Source organism: Cynocephalus volans, chromosome 1, assembly GCF_027409185.1.
Source record: "Cynocephalus volans isolate mCynVol1 chromosome 1, mCynVol1.pri, whole genome shotgun sequence".
NCBI lineage: Eukaryota > Metazoa > Chordata > Mammalia > Dermoptera > Cynocephalidae > Cynocephalus > Cynocephalus volans.
Window position 1 is genome coordinate 180,876,317 of NC_084460.1, and position 17,759 is coordinate 180,894,075.

General features: G+C 36.7%; 1 protein-coding gene across 1 annotated transcript in view; it reads left to right on the forward strand.

Moving 5' to 3' along the window:
• Nucleotides 1-17,759, forward strand: part of ITSN1 (intersectin 1) — a 213,827-nt gene that overhangs the window by 54,487 nt on the left and 141,581 nt on the right. The window contains exon 2 of the mRNA XM_063081469.1: nucleotides 16,519-16,578. Coding sequence (XP_062937539.1) covers nucleotides 16,551-16,578 — 28 coding nt within the window. The 5' untranslated portion in view covers nucleotides 16,519-16,550. The remainder of the gene's footprint in view (nucleotides 1-16,518; nucleotides 16,579-17,759) is intronic.

Genomic DNA, 17,759 nt, shown 5'->3' on the forward strand with positions numbered 1-17,759 from the left:
GGGGTTAGATGGTATCTCAATGTGGTTTTGATTTGCATTTCCCGGATGCTTAGTGATGTTGAGCATTTTTTCATATGTCTGTTGGCCATTTGTATATCTTCCTTAGAGAAATGCCTACTTAGCTCTTTTGCCCATTTTTTAATTGGGTTGCTTGTTTTCTTCTTGTAAAGTTGTTTGAGTTCCTTATATATTCTGGATATTAATCCTTTGTCAGATGTATATTTTGCAAATATTTTCTCCCACTCTGTTGGTTGTCTTTTAACTCTGTTAATTGTTTCTTTTGCTGTGCAGAAGCTTTTTACTTTGATATAATCCCATTTGTTTATTTTTCCTTTGGTTGCCCGTGCTTTTGGGGTTGTATTCATGAAGTCTGTGCCCAGTCCTATTTCCTGAAGTGTTTCTCCTATGTTTTCTTTAAGAAGTTTTATTGTTTCAGGGTGTATATTTAAATCCTTAATCCATTTTGAGTTGATTTTAGTATACGGTGAGAGGTATGGATCTAGTTTCATTCTCCTGCATATGGATATCCAGTTATCCCAGCACCATTTGCTGAAGAGGCAGTCCCTTCCGCCGTGAATAGGCTTGGTGCCTTTGTCAAAGATCAGATGGCAGTAAGTGTGTGGGTTGATTTCTGGATTCTCTATTCTATTCCATTGGTCAGTGTGTCTGTTTTTATGCCAGTACCATACTGTTTTGGTTATTATAGCTTTGTAGTATAGCTTAAAGTCAGGTAGTGTTATGCCTCCAGCTTTATTTTTTTTGCTGAGCATTGCTTTGGCTATGCGTGGTCTTTTATTGTTCCATATAAATGTCTGGATAGTTTTTTCCATTTCTGAGAAAAATGTCTTTGGAATTTTGATGGGGATTGCATTGAATTTGTATATCACTTTGGGTAGTATGGACATTTTCACTATGTTGATTCTTCCAATCCAAGAGCATGGGATATCTTTCCATCTTCTTGTATCCTCTCTAATTTCTCTCAGCAGTGGTTTGTAGTTCTCATTATAGAGATTTTTCACATCCTTGGTTAACTCAATTCCTAAGTATTTTATTTTTTTGGTGGCTATTGTAAATGGGCAGGCTTTCTTGATTTCTCGTTCTTCATGTTCACTATTGGAGAAAAGAAATGCTACTGATTTTTGTGTGTTGATTTTGTATCCTGCTACTGTGCTGAAATCATTTATCAATTCCAAGAGTTTTTTTGTAGAGGTTTTAGGCTGTTTGATATATAGGATCATGTCATCTGCAAACAGGGACAGTTTGACTTCATCTTTTCCAATCTGAATGCCCTTTATTTCCTTCTCTTCTCTGATTGCTCTGGCTAGTACTTCCAACACTATGTTGAATAGGAGTGGTGAGAGTGGGCATCCTTGTCTAGTTCCTGTTCTTAAAGGAAAAGCTTTCAGCTTTTCCCCATTCAGGATGATATTGGCAGTGGGTTTGTCATATATGGCTTTAATTATGTTGAGATACTTTCCCTCTATACCTAACTTATAGAGGGTCTTTGTCATGAATGAGTGCTGAACTTTATCAAATGCTTTTTCAGCATCTATAGAGATGATCATATGGTCCTTGTGTTTGAGTTTATTAATATGGTGTATCACATTTATTGATTTGCGTATGTTGAACCAACCTTGCATCCCTGGGATGAATCCCACTTGATCGTGATGAATAATTTTTCGTATGTGTTGCTGTATTCTGTTTGCTAGTATTTTAGTGAGGATTTTTGCATCTATATTCATCAAGGATATCGGCCTGTAGTTTTCTTTTTTGGTTATATCTTTACCTGGTTTTGGTATCAGGATGATGTTTGCTTCATAGAATGAGTTTGGGAGATTTGCGTCCGTTTCAATCTTTTGGAATAGTTTGTAAAGAATCGGTGTCAATTCCTGTTTGAATTGTTTGGTAAAATTCTGCTGTGAATCCATCTGGTCCTGGGCTTTTCTTTGTTGGGAGCCTTCTGATAACAGCTTCAATCTCCTTTATTGTTATTGGTCTGTTCAAATTTTCTACGTCTTCATGGTTCAGTTTTGGGAGCTTGTTTGTGTCCAGAAATTTATCCATTTCCTCCAGATTTTCAAATTTGTTGGTGTATAGTTGTTTATAGTAGTCTCGAATGATTCCTTGTATTTCAGATGGATCAGTTGTAATATCGCCTTTTTCATTTCTAATTTTTGTTATTTGAGTCTTCTCTCTTCTTTTTTTTGTTAGCCATGCTAATGGTTTGTCAATTTTATTTATCTTTTCAAAAAACCAACTTTTTGATTCGTTGATCTTTTGAATTGTTTTTTGGTTTTCAATTTCATTCAGTTCTGCTCTGATCTTAATGATTTCTTTCCGTCTGCTAACTTTAGGTTTGGATTGTTCTTGTTTTTCTAGTTCTTTAAGGTGAAGTGTTAGGTTGTTCACTTGCCATCTTTCCATTCTTCTGAAGTGAGCATTTAATGCAATAAATTTCCCCCTTAATACTGCTTTTGCAGTATCCCACAGGTTTTGGTATGATGTATCATTGTTTTCATTAGTTTCAAGAAATTTTTTGATATCCTGCTTGATTTCTTCTTGGACCCATATGTCATTAAGTAGAATGCTGTTTAATTTCCATGTGTTTGTATAGTTTCCAGAGTTTCGTTTGTTATTAATTTCTAGTTTTAATCCATTGTGGTCTGAGAAAATACATGGGATAATTCCAATTTTTTTGAATTTATTGAGACTTGATTTGTGACCTAATATGTGATCTATCCTGGAGAATGATCCATGTGCTGATGAGAAGAATGAATATTCTGAGGTTGTTGGACGGAATGTTCTGTAGATATCTGCCAATTCCAATTGGTCTAGAGTATTGTTTAGATCTTGTGTTTCTCTACTGATTCTTTGCCTAGATGATCTGTCTAATATTGACAGTGGGGTGTTCAGGTCCCCTGCTATTATGGTATTAGTGTCTATTTCCTTCTTTAGATCTAATAGAGTTTGTTTTATAAATCTGTCTGCTCCAACATTGGGTGCGTACATATTTATGATTGTTATGTCTTCTTGATGGATCAGTCCTTTTATCATTAAGTAGTGTCCCTCATTGTCTCTTTTTATGGTTTTTAGTTTAAAGTCTATTTTGTCAGATATAAGAATAGCTACTCCAGCTCTTTTTTCTTTTCTGTTTGCATGGTAAATCTTTTTCCATCCTTTCACTCTTAGTCTATGTGAATCTTTATGGGTGAGGTGGGTCTCTTGTAGGCAGCATATAGTTGGGTCCTCCTTTTTGATCCAGTCAGCCAGTCTGTGTCTTTTGATTGGGGAATTTAAGCCTTTTACATTAAGAGTTGTTATTGAAAGGTGTTGATTTATTCCTAGCATTTTTTATTGGTTGTTTGGTTGTCTTAGGTGTCTTTTGTTCCTTGCTTTCTGATTTACTGTTTGGTTTCTTTGTTTGTTGGTTCCTTAGGTTGTAGATAGCGTTTTTGTTTGCTTGTTTTCTCTTTATGAATGCCATTTTTATTATACTAGTGGGTTTTGATTTTTCTTGGGTTTTTATGGCAGTGGTAGTTATTTTTCAGGAACCAAACCCAGTACTCCCTTGAGGATTTCTTGTAAGGGTGGTCGTGTGGTAGTGAACTCCCGCAGTTTTTGTTTGTCTGAGAAATATACTATTTGCCCTTCATTTCGGAAGGATAGCCTTGCAGGGTAGAGTATTCTTGGCTGGCAATCTTTGTCTTTTAGTATTTTGAGAATATCATCCCATTCCTTTCTAGCTTTTAGGGTTTGTGATGAAAAGTCTGATGTTAACCTGATTGGGGCTCCCTTATAGGTGATTTGACGCTTCTCTCTTGCAGCTTTTAAGATTCTCTCTTTGTCTCTGAGTTTTGCCAATTTGACTATGACATGTCTTGGAGAAGGCCTTTTTGGGTTGAATACGTTTGGAGATCGTTGAGCTTCCTGGATCTGAAGATCTGTGATTTTTCCTATACCTGGGAAGTTTTCTGCCACTATTTTGTTGAATATGTTTTCAATGGAATCTCCATTTTCCTCCCCTTCTGGAATACCCATGATTCGGATATTTGAGCGCTTAAGGTTGTCTGATATCTCTCTCAGATTTTCTTCCATGTCCTTGATTCTTTTTTCTTTCTTTTTGTCTGCTTGTGTTATTTCAAACAGCCCATCTTCAAGTTCAGAGGTTCTCTCTTCAACTTCGACAAGCCTGCTGGTTAAACTCTCCGTTGTGTTTTTTATTTCGCTGAATAACTTCTTCAGTTCAGCAAGTTCTGCTACATTTTTTTTCAGGACATTGATTTCCTTGTACATTTCCTCTTTCAGATCCTGTATACTTTTCCTCATTTCATCATGATGTCTAGCTGAGTTTTCTTGTATCTCATTCAGTTTCCTTAGAATTATCACTCGAAATTCCTTGTCAGTTATTTCAAGGGCTTCTTGCTCTATAGGATCTAGAGTTTGAGATTTATTAACTTTTGGTGGTGTACTTTCTTGATTTTTTGTATTTCTGGTATCTTTTTTTTGGTGTTTATTCATTGTGGCAGGGGGTTTCACAGTCCACCGGTTTGAGACTAATGACTAACTAGGATGTTGCTGTGGTTGCCAATTTGGTATGGCTCCCTCCGTGACTGCTCAGTTGGCCTCTAGTGCCTTGTGTGTGTGGTTGCCTCGGGTCTTGGGCTTCTCCGGGGAGCCACCTTTCTGGTCAGCTTGGACTCTGCTGGGCTGGTGGATCACGTACCACAGGGTGTGTGATCTCTGTTGAGCTTTCACTTCCTGTGCAGGACTTCTCCCCGTTCCGTGTGCTCTGGCCCAGGCTTTTGGATCGTGCAGTGGCGACCCCACAGGGTGTGTGGTTTCTGTCGAGTCTCCGCCTCCCTGGCCGCACGTCTCCCCCCTCTGTGCGCACTGTGCTGGACTGGGGCGTGTCTTCTGCAACCCTTATCTATCAGCTGGGCCTTCAAGACCCTGCTTGGCACCGCCTCGCCCAGGAAGTCTGCCAGGTTTCTGGTAGCACAGACGACCGGTCGCTCTGGGTGCCTTTGTAGCACTGTGTAGATCTTTCTCGGGTCTTGTTCACCTTTGTATCCCCCCGGCATAGACCGAATCTAGCGCCCACCTGCAGCCAGCTCTCCGGCAGGTTCAAGCGGACCTGGGAACTCTCCTACCACACTATTCCCAACCAGAAATTCATTAGGCTTTTTTCCGAACTGGTGGCCGCAGAGATGGTATCTGCCTCCCAGTAACAGGAAGTTTACCGGGGGCCGGAATCCAGGGTGTGGTGGAGTGACAGTCGGCCCGCCTGTACTTCCTTGCCCTCCCGACACTGGCCGGTGATGCCCCACGCCACCAGCCCCCCCAGAGAACTGCGGAGGGAGTGGGAGGGGGGGCCAGCCCGCAGGCTCCCAGAAGCCCCGCGCCGGGCCAAGCAAGTGGGAAGGCTCAGTGACGGCCAAGCCAGGCGGAACTGCCAGCACCTGGGAAAACGGAGGCAGCCCCGGGGCGTTGAGTGAACTGGTGATGCAGGTGGGAGCCGGGTGGGCGTCAGCCCCCCGAACAGAGCTGGGCCAAGGGTCACTCACAGTGCTGTGCCAGGTCGGGTGCTCGCTCTCTGCCTCTGGTTTGTCGCCTTCCGTGTTCTCGGCCGCTGCCGCCTCGGGCTGTTCAGTCGTGGCGCGGCTCGGGTGTTCCCAGGAATCTTCTTTAATGCCGGCCTGAAACCTCAAATCCTGAATAGGGCAGCTGGCCGCCTTCAGCGCGGCCCCGGCCTCCGGGATCCTGTCTGCATCCACAGCAGCCCTGGCGCCGTGTTCCCTGTTTCGAGACTCGCTTTTGCAGCTAAGAAACAGTTCTTTTCCTGCTCCACACTTCAAAGCTGTTGCCTGTAAATGAGGCAGCCTCTCCTGCCAGGGGCTATGTGGCAGTCACCCCCCACGACCGGCCAGCAGCTGCCGTCCTCCCTTAAGAGATGGCAAGAGGAAGGTCCACAAGTTTCCCGGCTGCCTGAGGCCCAGTGGCCACCTTTTCCACCTCAGCTATTCCATGCCAGCCGCTGTAGCCACCGCCATCTTGAAACGCCCCTGCACATTTTTTGTTGTATATTTTCCATCTGTTTAATTATAAACTCCTTAATAGCAAGGATCATGTGAGAAAATCCTCACCATAGCTGACTCCATTATTTTGTCTTAATGTAGACCATTTTCTCTGATTCTGGTAGTAAGACTTTAAGTTGTCATTTGAATAATATAAGGACCTAGAAATCAGTTTTTATAAAACAATCTTAAAATGCTTTAATGAGACAAAAATCAGTGACAAACAGCTTTTTGTTTATATGTTGGATCAACACAGCTTAGTATTATACATGGAAATAAAAACTTTTCCTGAGTAAATTAAGAAGACTTAGAAGAGGTATAAAGGTATTATTATATAAAGGTTTATTTTCAAGTAAGCTCTAAATAGAAATGATAATCTGATCATAAATGAGAAGATATGAAAAATATTTAATATACTAATGCTCTAACTTGAAGGCAAAATTTAATATTTTAAAAAATTATCTTATTACCACTTGAGAATTTTGCTAAATCCAAAAGGATTTATGCTCCAGAAGTTTAAATGAAAGGCCTTAATAAAATATCCAGTCAAATACTCTTACTTTAGAGATAGAGGCACTGAAGTTTATATCACTCCTGTCATTCCAAATTTGTGTTTTATTTTAACTATACATTTTAATTTAGTTAGTTATGACAATGAAAGCGTTTTTCTGAAAGCCTTCTCATATTATAGGCTTTATAACTTGCCTCTAGGGGGTATATATATTTTCTCACATACATCAGAAGCTCTGAGGTTTCATATTCAGTTTACTGTTATATTTGAATATTGTTTATATACTTAAAAATACTTTGATATTCACATTTTTTCACTTAATTTGCATTAGGAAATATACAAATATACACACACATATCCAAATTCTGCATATTTTGATCTGTTTTTGCAGAGATGGACAAGTTTTTATGGGCTCAGCATGCTTCTGCTGCACAACTCTGCTACCTGATGGACAAGTTTTTAATTAGTTGCATTTTAAAGACTATCTCATATTTATTCTGTACTTTCCAGATGTTTTTTCCCACTTATATGAAGTATATGAAATCAGAATGTAACTGTTACATGCATTTGTTACTTGGTCTTATTAAAGGTATTTGGAAAATCACTGGTATTAGTATTTTTAATAAAAGGCATTCATTACGAAAAGCATTGGATATGTTGAACTTAAGATGAATAATTTGCATTTTCCAGTAAAGCATTTTGGTTCCAACATAAACTATTTCCCACCTCACTTCTACAAAAAAAAAAAAAGAATTTTTTTTTCTCTTTGTAAGCTTTACTAAATAGTGTCATTGAAGATTTTTATTCACACTTTGAGATCTACCACTTAATTATTGCTCATAAACCTTATTGTCCATCAGTTAAACTGTCCTTTCAGTTAAATTTTTATGTTGAACTTAAAGTTGAGGGTTTTTTTTTTTTTTTTTTTAAAAGATAAAACGTTTGAGATTTACTGAGAACTGCCACTTCTCTCAGGAGAGATGTGAATTCTACCAACATGGACATTATAATTTGTATTGAAATGTTAGGATTGCAGAACTCTTGACTTTTATTCTTAGTGTTTTCTTTATGGTTTGTGACCTTTTTTCAACTTTATTGGGGTATAACTGAAATACACTAAACTGCATATATTTTAAGTGTGCCTTTTGATCATTTTTGACATAAGCATACACCTGTGAAACCATCACCATTCCCAAGATGGCAAACACTTCCATTTCCATAGAAGTTTTCTTGTGTTTCTCTGTAGTAATCTGTCCCTTCTCCTCCCATCTTCAGCAACCATTGATCAGTTTTCTGTCAGTATAGATTAGGTTATATATATATTCCACAATTTTTACGAAAACGGGATCAAAGAGTACGTTCTTTTTTAAAACCTGACTCCTTTTACTTAGCATAATAGTTTTGAGATTCTTGCATGTTTTTGCATGTAGTAACAGTTGATTTCTTTTTATTGCTAAGTAGTATTTCATTGTATGTATAGATCACAGCTGTTTATTCATTCAGCAGTTGATTGCGATTTGGGTTCCTGTTTTTAGCCTTTAAAAATAAAGCTTGATATGAACATTTGTGTAAAAATCTTTGTATGGACATAAATTTTCATTTCTCATAGCTAAATACCTAGATGTAGAGTGGCTGTATAAATTTTTAAGAAAACTATTATTTTCCAAAGTTGTACCATTTTACATTCCCACCAGCAGTGTATGAGAGCCCAGCTGCTCCACATCCTTGACAGCACTAGGGATGGTCAGTCTTTTTCACGTTAGCTATTGTAGTGGAAATACAGTAGCATGTCATCATGATTTTAATCTGCATTTCTCTGATGGTTAATGATGTTGAACATCTTTTCATGTGTTTATTGGGCATTTCTGTAAGATATTTTGTGAAGTGTCTGTTCATATCTTTTAGCTATTTCTTCTCTGAGTTGTCTTATTTTTAAGTTGTTAGAGTTCTATTTATATATTCTGGATACAAGTCCTTTGATGTATGTGTTGCAAATGTTTTCTCCCATTCTGTGGCTTGACTTTTTTTTTTTTTTAAAGTAAACTCTCCTTAGGGCCGACCCCGTGGCTCACTCGGGAGAGTGCGGCGCTGGGAGCGCCGAGGCTGCAGGTTCGGATCCTATATAGGGATGGCCGGTGCGCTCACTGGTTGAGTGCGGTGCGGTCGACGCCAAGCCAAGGGTTGAGATCCCCTTACCGGTCACAAAAAACCAAAAACAAAAGCAAAAGTAAACTCTCCTTATTTACAGATGGTTTCATTTTCTTTCTTTTTTAACTTTGATGAAGCCTAATTTACCAATTTATTCTTTTATTAATCATGCCTCTTTGTGTTGTGAGAAATTATCTAGCCCAAGGTCATGAAAATATTATCCCATCATTTGAAAATTTTATATAAAGCTTATATGGTTTTACATTTAGGCTTCTGATCCATTTTGAGTTAATTTGTATGTATTATGTGTAATAAGGATCAATGTTCTCCCCCGCCCCCCCACAGGGATATCGAGCTGATTTAGCTCCTTTTGTTGAAAAGACTTTTTTCTCCAGTGATTTGCCTCTGCAATTTTTACCAAAAATCACTTGAGCAAACGTGTGTAGGTCTATTTTTGAGCAGTTCTTTTTTGTTCCATTGATTGGTTTGTCTATCTTTATACCAAAACCAAAAGATCTTGACTATGATTGCTTTATAGTAAATCTTGAAATCAGATAGCATAAGTCATCCAATTTTGTTCTCTATAAAAATTGCTCTCATTATTCTAGATCCTTTGCATTCCCATATAAATATTAATATCAGCTCACCAATTTCCAATAAAGCCTGCTGCAATTTTTATTGGGATTGCATTGATTCCATATGAAGAGAATTGCCATTTTAACAATATTGAATCTTCCAACCCATGAACTTAGTATCTCTGTTTGTTTATGTCTTCTTTATTTTTTCTTAGCAATATTTTGCAGTTTTCAGTGTAAAAGTCTTGTATGTCTTCCATTAAATTTGTACCTAGGAATTTCACATTTTTTGGTACTACTGTAAATAGTATTGTTTTTCTTAATTTTATTTTCTAACTATTTGCGGACTAGTATATAAAAATTCAGTTGATTTTAATACATTAACCTTTTATCATGCAATTTTGCTAAATTCACTTATTAGTTATAGTCATTTTCTAGATTCTCTGCGATTTTCTGTGTAAACAATTATCTCATCTATAAATAAGGAGAGTTTTATTTTTTCATTTCCTATCTTTATGCCCATTACTCTTTGCCTGTTGCTTTTTTTGCATTATTTCAGTGACTAGGACCTCCAGAACAGTGTTGGATAGAAGTGGTAAAAATAGGTATAATTGCCTTGTTCGTGATCTCAGGTTTAGAAATCCAGTTCAACTAACCTTGCATTTCTGAGATAAATCCTACTTGGTCATGTTTTATTACCCTTTTTATATAGTATTGAGATTTCTTTTTTTTTTTTTTTTTTTTTTCGTGACCGGCACTCAGCCAGTGAGTGCACCAGTCATTCCTATATAGGATCCGAACCCGCGGCGGGAGCGTCGCCGCGCTCCTAGTGCAGCACGCTACCGAGTGCGCCACGGGCTCGGCCCTAGTATTGAAATTTCTATTTTTAATATTTTGTGAAGAATTTTTGCATTTATATTCTTTAGGGATCTTGTTCTATAATTTATTTATTTTTTGTAATGACTGTTAGGCTTTGGTATTAGAGTTATGTTGACCTCAAAATTGAGGTGGGCAGTGATCCCTCTTTTGGTTGAAAAAGTTTGCATAATTTCTGTGTTATTTTTTCCTTGATTGCTTGACAGAATTCACCAGTGAAATCATCTGAGACTCTAGCTTTTCTTAAAAATTATATTTAGATTATATTGTTATTTTATAATTATAAAATTAGTTTAATAAATATAGGAGTATTCAGATATTCTATTTCTCTTTGTATCAATTTTAGTAAGCTTTATGTTCCAAGAAATTTGTTAATTTCATCTACCATGTCACATTTGTTGTTGTAAAGTTGTTTCCAATATTTTTTATCCTTTTCATGTTTGCAGGATTGATGGGATGACCCTTTTTTCATTTCTGATAGATTGAGATTTGTTCTCCAGTCTAGCTAGAGATTTGTTGATCTTTTTACAAGGAACTGGATTTTTGTTTTGTTAATTTTCCCTATTGACTATCTGTCTCTCTCTCTCTCTCTCTTTTTTTTTTTTTTTTGCATATCTACTTATATCTTTATTATTTTCTTCTTTCTACTTTTGGTTTACATTGCTTTCCTTTTTCTAGGTTTTTTTTTTTTCTTTTTTACTTTAGTGTTTAGATTATTAACATTTGATGTAATTATTGGTTACTAGAATTAGATCTACCATCTTATTATTTGTTTTATTTGTACTCTCTGGTCCCCCCCCCCTTTCTTCTTTTTCTCCTTTTCTGACCTCTTTAAATTTTTAACATCCCATTGACTTTTTGGCCATCTTTTTGTATTTTATTTTAAAGGAGTTGCTCTAAGGGTTAAATGTATTTGCCTAACCTTTGCCTAGTCTATCTAGAATTAATATTGTATCACTTCAAGTAAGATGTAGAAGGCTTGCAACCATATAAGTCCCTTTACTCTTCCCAACAGAACTTTATGTTATGGTGTCATATGTAATTTATTTATATTGAAAACCTCAGTAGACAGTGTTACAGTACTTGCTTTCAACAGTCTGTATTTTTTCCTTAATAGGAAAAAACTTCTAAAATTTCTATAATTTCCATTTGAATCTTTTTAAACTAGTTTTTCTTTCTCTGCTGAGAACTTGTGTCTTCCCATTTATTTCATTTACATGGAACATTGGGATCACAGCTGCATAAAGTCTTTGTGTGATAATTTTTAAAGCTTTTCATTATCTTGGAGTTGGCATCTGTTGGTTGCAATTTTCTTTTCTTTTTTTTTTTTTTTTTTTGAGAATTTGTCAGATTTTCCAACTTCTTTGTATGTCAAGTAATTTTGGATTATATCCTAGATATTATGTGTTTCTGGGTGCTGTTGAAATCCTCTGAGAGTGCTGTTTATTTCAGCAGGTGTCAAACCTTATTAGATTTGGACTGCAAGTTCTCTCTGCTGTCTATGGACAGGCGTTCCATTCTCAATTCAGTTTTCAAGATGAGTGCTGTGCTATTTTGGGTTTCTTCTGCATATCCATAGTTCACGTGTGAGCCTGACTAGTTGGAGTTCATTAATAGAACTGAAGTTCCCCTTCTCCAGCTTTCTTCTCTTACATTTTTCTCACACCCTATAACCCACAGGGTCCTTTTCTGTTAGTTCCTTTGGCAAGAAAGACTGGGTTTCTGTTGGAGTTTTAGTGTCTGTATGTACCTCTCCTTCATCATATGCTCCCTAACTGGGGCCCACCCTTATAGCAAAGCTGCTGTAGAAAAGAGACCAAAAAAGGGGGAAACTTTTGATTCCCCTTCAGAATCTGCCTACTTTTGTTTATGTCTTATTGTCCTCAGGTAGTTACATTTTTGTGTTTTGTCCAGGATTTTTAGTCTTAATAAGTGGGACAGAGAGGCTGTAGTGGATTTATACTGTTTTGGCAGAACTGGAACTCTGATTTGTGACGTTTTAAAATCTTGGATATGTGAATTTTTTTTTAATATGGTGGCCTGTTGAGCTCTTTTACCTGCCCATAATCCTGCCAATTGGACCAATTGTTGTGCTATGGTTGGGTCTGGAGCTCACAGACCCCTCGAGCCCATTCCAGACTGCGTCACAAACCCACCACACATCAGGATGGGTTGCCAGACCCCTCACTTGCAGGTCTATGAGCTAGGTAACAGGCCAAAAAGTCCTTGGAAGAAACCGTAGGTTGGAGAGCATGGCTGTGCAGGCAGACACCTGAGGCACACGCCAGCCAAGCCACGGAGCCGCGCATGCGCACTAACTCCACCCCCACACAATTTATTTACAAAGAATGCGCTGCACCACCCCTTAACCAGGCCTCATTAAATTATTCTATTTTCCCAACATGGCCCTTTACAAATTATTTTGTTTTTTAAATTGTAGTAATGCCTACAACAAATGTTTATAAAAATGAGGAACAAAACATCTTAAGAAAAGATGTCATTACCATGGTTTGTTCAGGTAGCATAGGACTGAAAAGGAGGTACGATCAGAAGATTTGATCCAGTTGCTTGATCTACCTGTTACTACTTTTGTTTGGAGTTCCCTAGGAACTGAGGAGAACCTAGCTGTGAATGGCATTTGAAGGACCTATGGTTAGGAAGGTATGTGAGAATATTTCAACCTCATCCTTAAACCAGCATTTGGCTGTTATGTTAGTAAATAAGCCTGGAAGGTACATCTTCATCCACACCTCAAAGTGATTTAGTTTTTATTAGATCTCGTACAAGTATCCAGCTGACACTAAAGGAATAGGGCTTTAATTAGGGAGGGGAAGAGAGAGAAAGTGGAGTCCATTCGGTTGTCACTTAACAGATGTGAGATGAAGGGGAAGTAGAGGTGGAGGTCAGAAGGTCCAGAAGATAAATGTTTGTCACAGTGAGATGGTGAAGGTGTTCGGAGAAGAGATTCATATGGTATAGGGAATTATTTTCTACATTCAGGGTAGGATGGTAAATAGCAAATTATCTTAGATGTTTTGCCAGGAGCTGATGTGATTTAATGTGTACTTTAGACCATAAGAGATAATATACTTATGTCTAGCTATGACCCTCCCACAATAGCTGTGAAATATTTAAAGTAAGTTGTAAAATTATTGTATCTATATTTATAAGTGAAAATGGTCTCTTTTTTATGATTTTGGTAACATAGTTTAATATTGAGACTACACTAGTTTCATAAAATAAGTTGAGGAGTGTTTGATCTTTCTAAATATAAATGTTATACCTTTATATTTCCAATTAATTCTGTGATTTGTTTAAGTTTTATGCTTTTTTAAAAGATAATTTTGATAACTTATAGAGAGGTAAAAATGCATCTATTTTCTCTAGATTTGTCACTTTACTTCATAGAATGGTGAATAACATTTTCTTAAGCAATGGATTTATGAAATGGATTTATTATATAAATTCTAGGATAATTTAATATTAGGAAATGTATCACTATAGTTCAGAATATTAATTAAAGGAGAAGTACATGATTATCTCATTACATGCTAAGAAAAGCTTCTGGAAAAAATTAGTAGCCATTTCTTAATAAAAATGTTAAGTAAAATAGAAAGAAGGTAACTACCTGAACATGGTAGAGACTATTTACAAAACTAGAACAACAGACCTATTGAAATATGAAACCAAAACTATTGCCATGAAAATCAGAGGCAATACAAAAATTACCACTTTCACAACTATTTTATATAGCTTAGTTTTATTGGTTTGGGCTGATAACATAAGGCCAGAAGATATAGATCTAGAAGATATTGCCAGAAGATATAGATCTAGAAAACCTAAGAGACTTATCTGAAAGACTTTGCACCAATAAGAAAATGTGGTTAAGTGGCTAATTACAAAGAAGGGAAGTCAATAAATTTATTTTGCAATAAATAGTAAAGAACGGAACTAAAACAGAATGAACATAATGTATTCTCGTCTTGTATATATCAAATATTTATTTTACTGTGCTTTTAAAATTCAGAGCTTGCCGTTTTTGGAAAGCTCAATAAAAAGATGCATGATGCCAATTTCAAAAGAACTTTATAGGGATTAAGTAAGGTAAAACACACTAAAGATTTTTGGAAAATTATCAGCTTTGCTAACATAATATATTGAGTGAGAAATAGAGGAGAAAGAGAACTGCAGCTGCAGTTTCTAAAGGAAATTAGTAATGAGAAGTAGTCTACTTCAAAACTGGATTCACAGACCTCCTTTTAACTACAGTGGCTTGACCAAATGTCTTTTCTCTTTTCCTTCCCTAAAGTCTGCCATAGTCACAAAGAAATCATAAAAGATGTGAATATATAAGGGAAAAGACAACAGTAGAGGAGACACTGACAAAAGATTTTAATAATTTTTTGCAAAACAAAGTCAATTGAGCAGCAGTAACTGAGTTCACAGAGGAATATATGAGGGTACTTCAAAAAGTTCATAGAAAGGTTTGTATTGTTTTTCAATTTGGTTTTTCCATAAACTTGTGGAAGTACCCTTGCACAATCTAAATGTGGACAGAGGTCAATAAAGAGAAGATACAAGCTGGCTTCTCCCAGGGGTGTCTTGAGAGACTTCCTCTTGTTTGGAAGCTCCAGGTATTCCCAAAGGCAGAGATCAGTTTTTCAGCACAAAATGGGAATTGTTTAAAAAGTCTATATTCAGATGTTTTGGACCATCTTTTCCTGCACCCCAGCAGAGATGGGAAGAGCACTACAACTAGAGATGCCCCAGACTAGAGGGGTAAAGCATGGGGATGAAAATAAAGGGATCATGCACAAGTCTACAGTATGAAGTGTAAGATGCTCACCTCCTCCTCCTCTCTTCACTCTTCCCCAACCCAGCACCTAGATGAGTTGTTCCCTTCTTTCTCCACCCAACACTTCTTTCTGGCAAAACTGAAGAGCTTCAATAGAAAAACCTCCACATACTGACATTTGGAGGTCTCCCAATGAAAAGGCGACAGTATACTTGATCATCACATGGAGAAGCCCATCAGTCAACAAGCCTGCCATCCACGCTGAGCTTCCCAGCAGTTTTTAGTGCCTCACTCTTAAATATGAAGGAGCATCCAGGGATCATTAGATATATGAAGAAAGCCTCAAAAGTGAAAGAGAGACACTCAAATCAGTCAGCCAGCCAGCCAACAAAAAGAAACTCAAGAACCAAATGATGGGCGAAACAGAAGAAAACTAACAAGCAAAATAAACAACAAAAAATCAGAAGTTGAAGTGTCCACTAAAAAAAACAAACAGGACAGAGTACTAGGAATAAAGAGTAGAGAACAAAAAAGTGTTTTGGAAATTTAAAAATGTGATAGTTGGAAAAAAATTCCATGGACAGATTAGAAAACAAAATTGAGGTGTCATTAGGGCAAGAGTCTCATTTTTTCAACTAAATTTATCTAAAATTTTTAATCTATTAGTATTTAGCACTCATTTTTAACTATGTGCATTTACCATGTCATGTTGTTAAAATTAAAAATTAAGCATAAGGAAAAATATTCATTAAATCTGGATTTTTTTTAGTTGGGGAAGAGGATTGGCTTTGTTTCACATTGGCTGTTCATGAACAAATAATGCCTGATGGGGGTTTTGGGAGCATTAGATTTGTGTTTGGTATTCTGGGCAGACATTAGTGTAATACACGTTGTTTATAGACTTTCTCAAAAATCTTTAAGCAGCAATTCAGACGATGTTTTTCATGGGTGGAACACAGGCTGTCCCTGCTAAAATCTCAGCTTGGTCACTTATCATATGATATTATTCTAATCACTTACCCTATCTGATTTTCATTTTCTTCATCTGTAATATGGTGATGGTAATAATAGTATCTGTCTCATAGGGCTGTGAAGACAATTGAAAGAGTTAAGACCTATAAATCACCTAGCACAATGTGCAGTGTATACTAAGTGCTCAATAAAAAGAAGCTGTTGTTATGATCATCAAGTTAGATGGACTGGTATATATAGATGGTTGAGAAAAAGGTATATTTAAAAAATAACAAATACAACATTGGTGATATAGTAAGCTGTCTTGAGCTAATGGTATTACTCATCAGACTGAAAGCTCCTTGTTGCCAGTGTTTCACCAACATTCCTCAGTGCTATCATTGTATTTGGCACTAAGAAACTGTACCGAGAATGAATGAATAAACCCCTTAATTGTACCTTTCATTTGTAGAGCTATCTCCTAGCTCTAGTATCAGCCCTCTAATTATTAAAGATAGCATGCTAGTGTGTTTATAAGTACACAGGAGTGAAGTTTTCATAAACTTAAATGTTATATTTCAATTACAGGCGTCGATTAGCAAGGTAAAAGTTACAGAACCATGGCTCAGTTTCCAACACCTTTTGGTGGTAAGTTTTCAGAAATTTCCTTTTTTAAAGTAATTTAGAACTGGATTTTAAAAACTTGATATTATGGCAAATTTCAAAGGAAAAAGTATAATAATGTAATCAACTCGTATGTACTCCATCATGTACTTTCAGTAATTAGCAACTCAGAGCCAGTGTTGTTTCATCTGGATTGTTTTGAGGCAATTCCCAGGCATCATATCATTTTGTCCATAAATGTTTCAGTATGGGTCTAAAAGACAAGAACACTTTTAAAGACATAACTGCAATACCATTATCACACCTGTAAAAATGTACACACCACTTTATCGCACCTATGAAAGTTTTAGTATGTCAGCCATGTTAAAATTTTCCTGATAGTCTATAGACACTTCTTGTTATAGTTTGTTTATTCAAATTGGGATCTAAATAAGATGTATACATTGCAGTTAGTTCATGTGTCTCCTTAGTTCATAAGTCTCTTACTTTGTTAACTGCCCCTCCATCCCTGTTTTTTCTTTGCAACTTATTTGTTGAATTTGAAGCATGACGTTTTTGTTTGTTTTACTTTAGTTTATCTGTTTGAAATACCAATCTGCATAAAATGTGTTTTTCAGGTAGTTTTTTTAACCTTTTTAGGAAATTGTTCAATGTTGTTCTTGCTTACTGGTCAAGTGTTTTTTAATAAAAGTGTGTTGAATTAATGAATTATTCTTGGCAGCTGTCTAATCTAGTCATCATGAAGAGAGTAAGGAGGCACAAAGCATCATCCTTTGATCACATCTGTAAAGGTCTATATGGGATTCCAGGACAGAGATCTGCAAACTTTTCAAAATCATTAGTTATTCTGTTTTATTTTGTGGGCGGGGGGTTGTTCCCCCTTCTTATTACTATATAATTTTTTTTTCTTTTGTTTATAGTTCCAGGAATGAATTCTGACAGTAAAAATACCTTCTAGAAGTTGTAGGACTGTAAGGCCTATGAGGGAAGGGAGTCTAACATAGTGCCTGGCATATACAAGGCATTCAGTAAATTTTATTTTAATGACTGAATTGATTTCCACTTTACCTATCAATGTCATACCAGACCTGGTAGAGAGGGGAGATGCAGTGTTTAAAACTTTTGCTCTTGTGCTGGGCACATGCACATTTTTGCAGCATATGTATTGTGTGTTCCCACTTTTTTTGGAAAGTGAACTTTTGAAA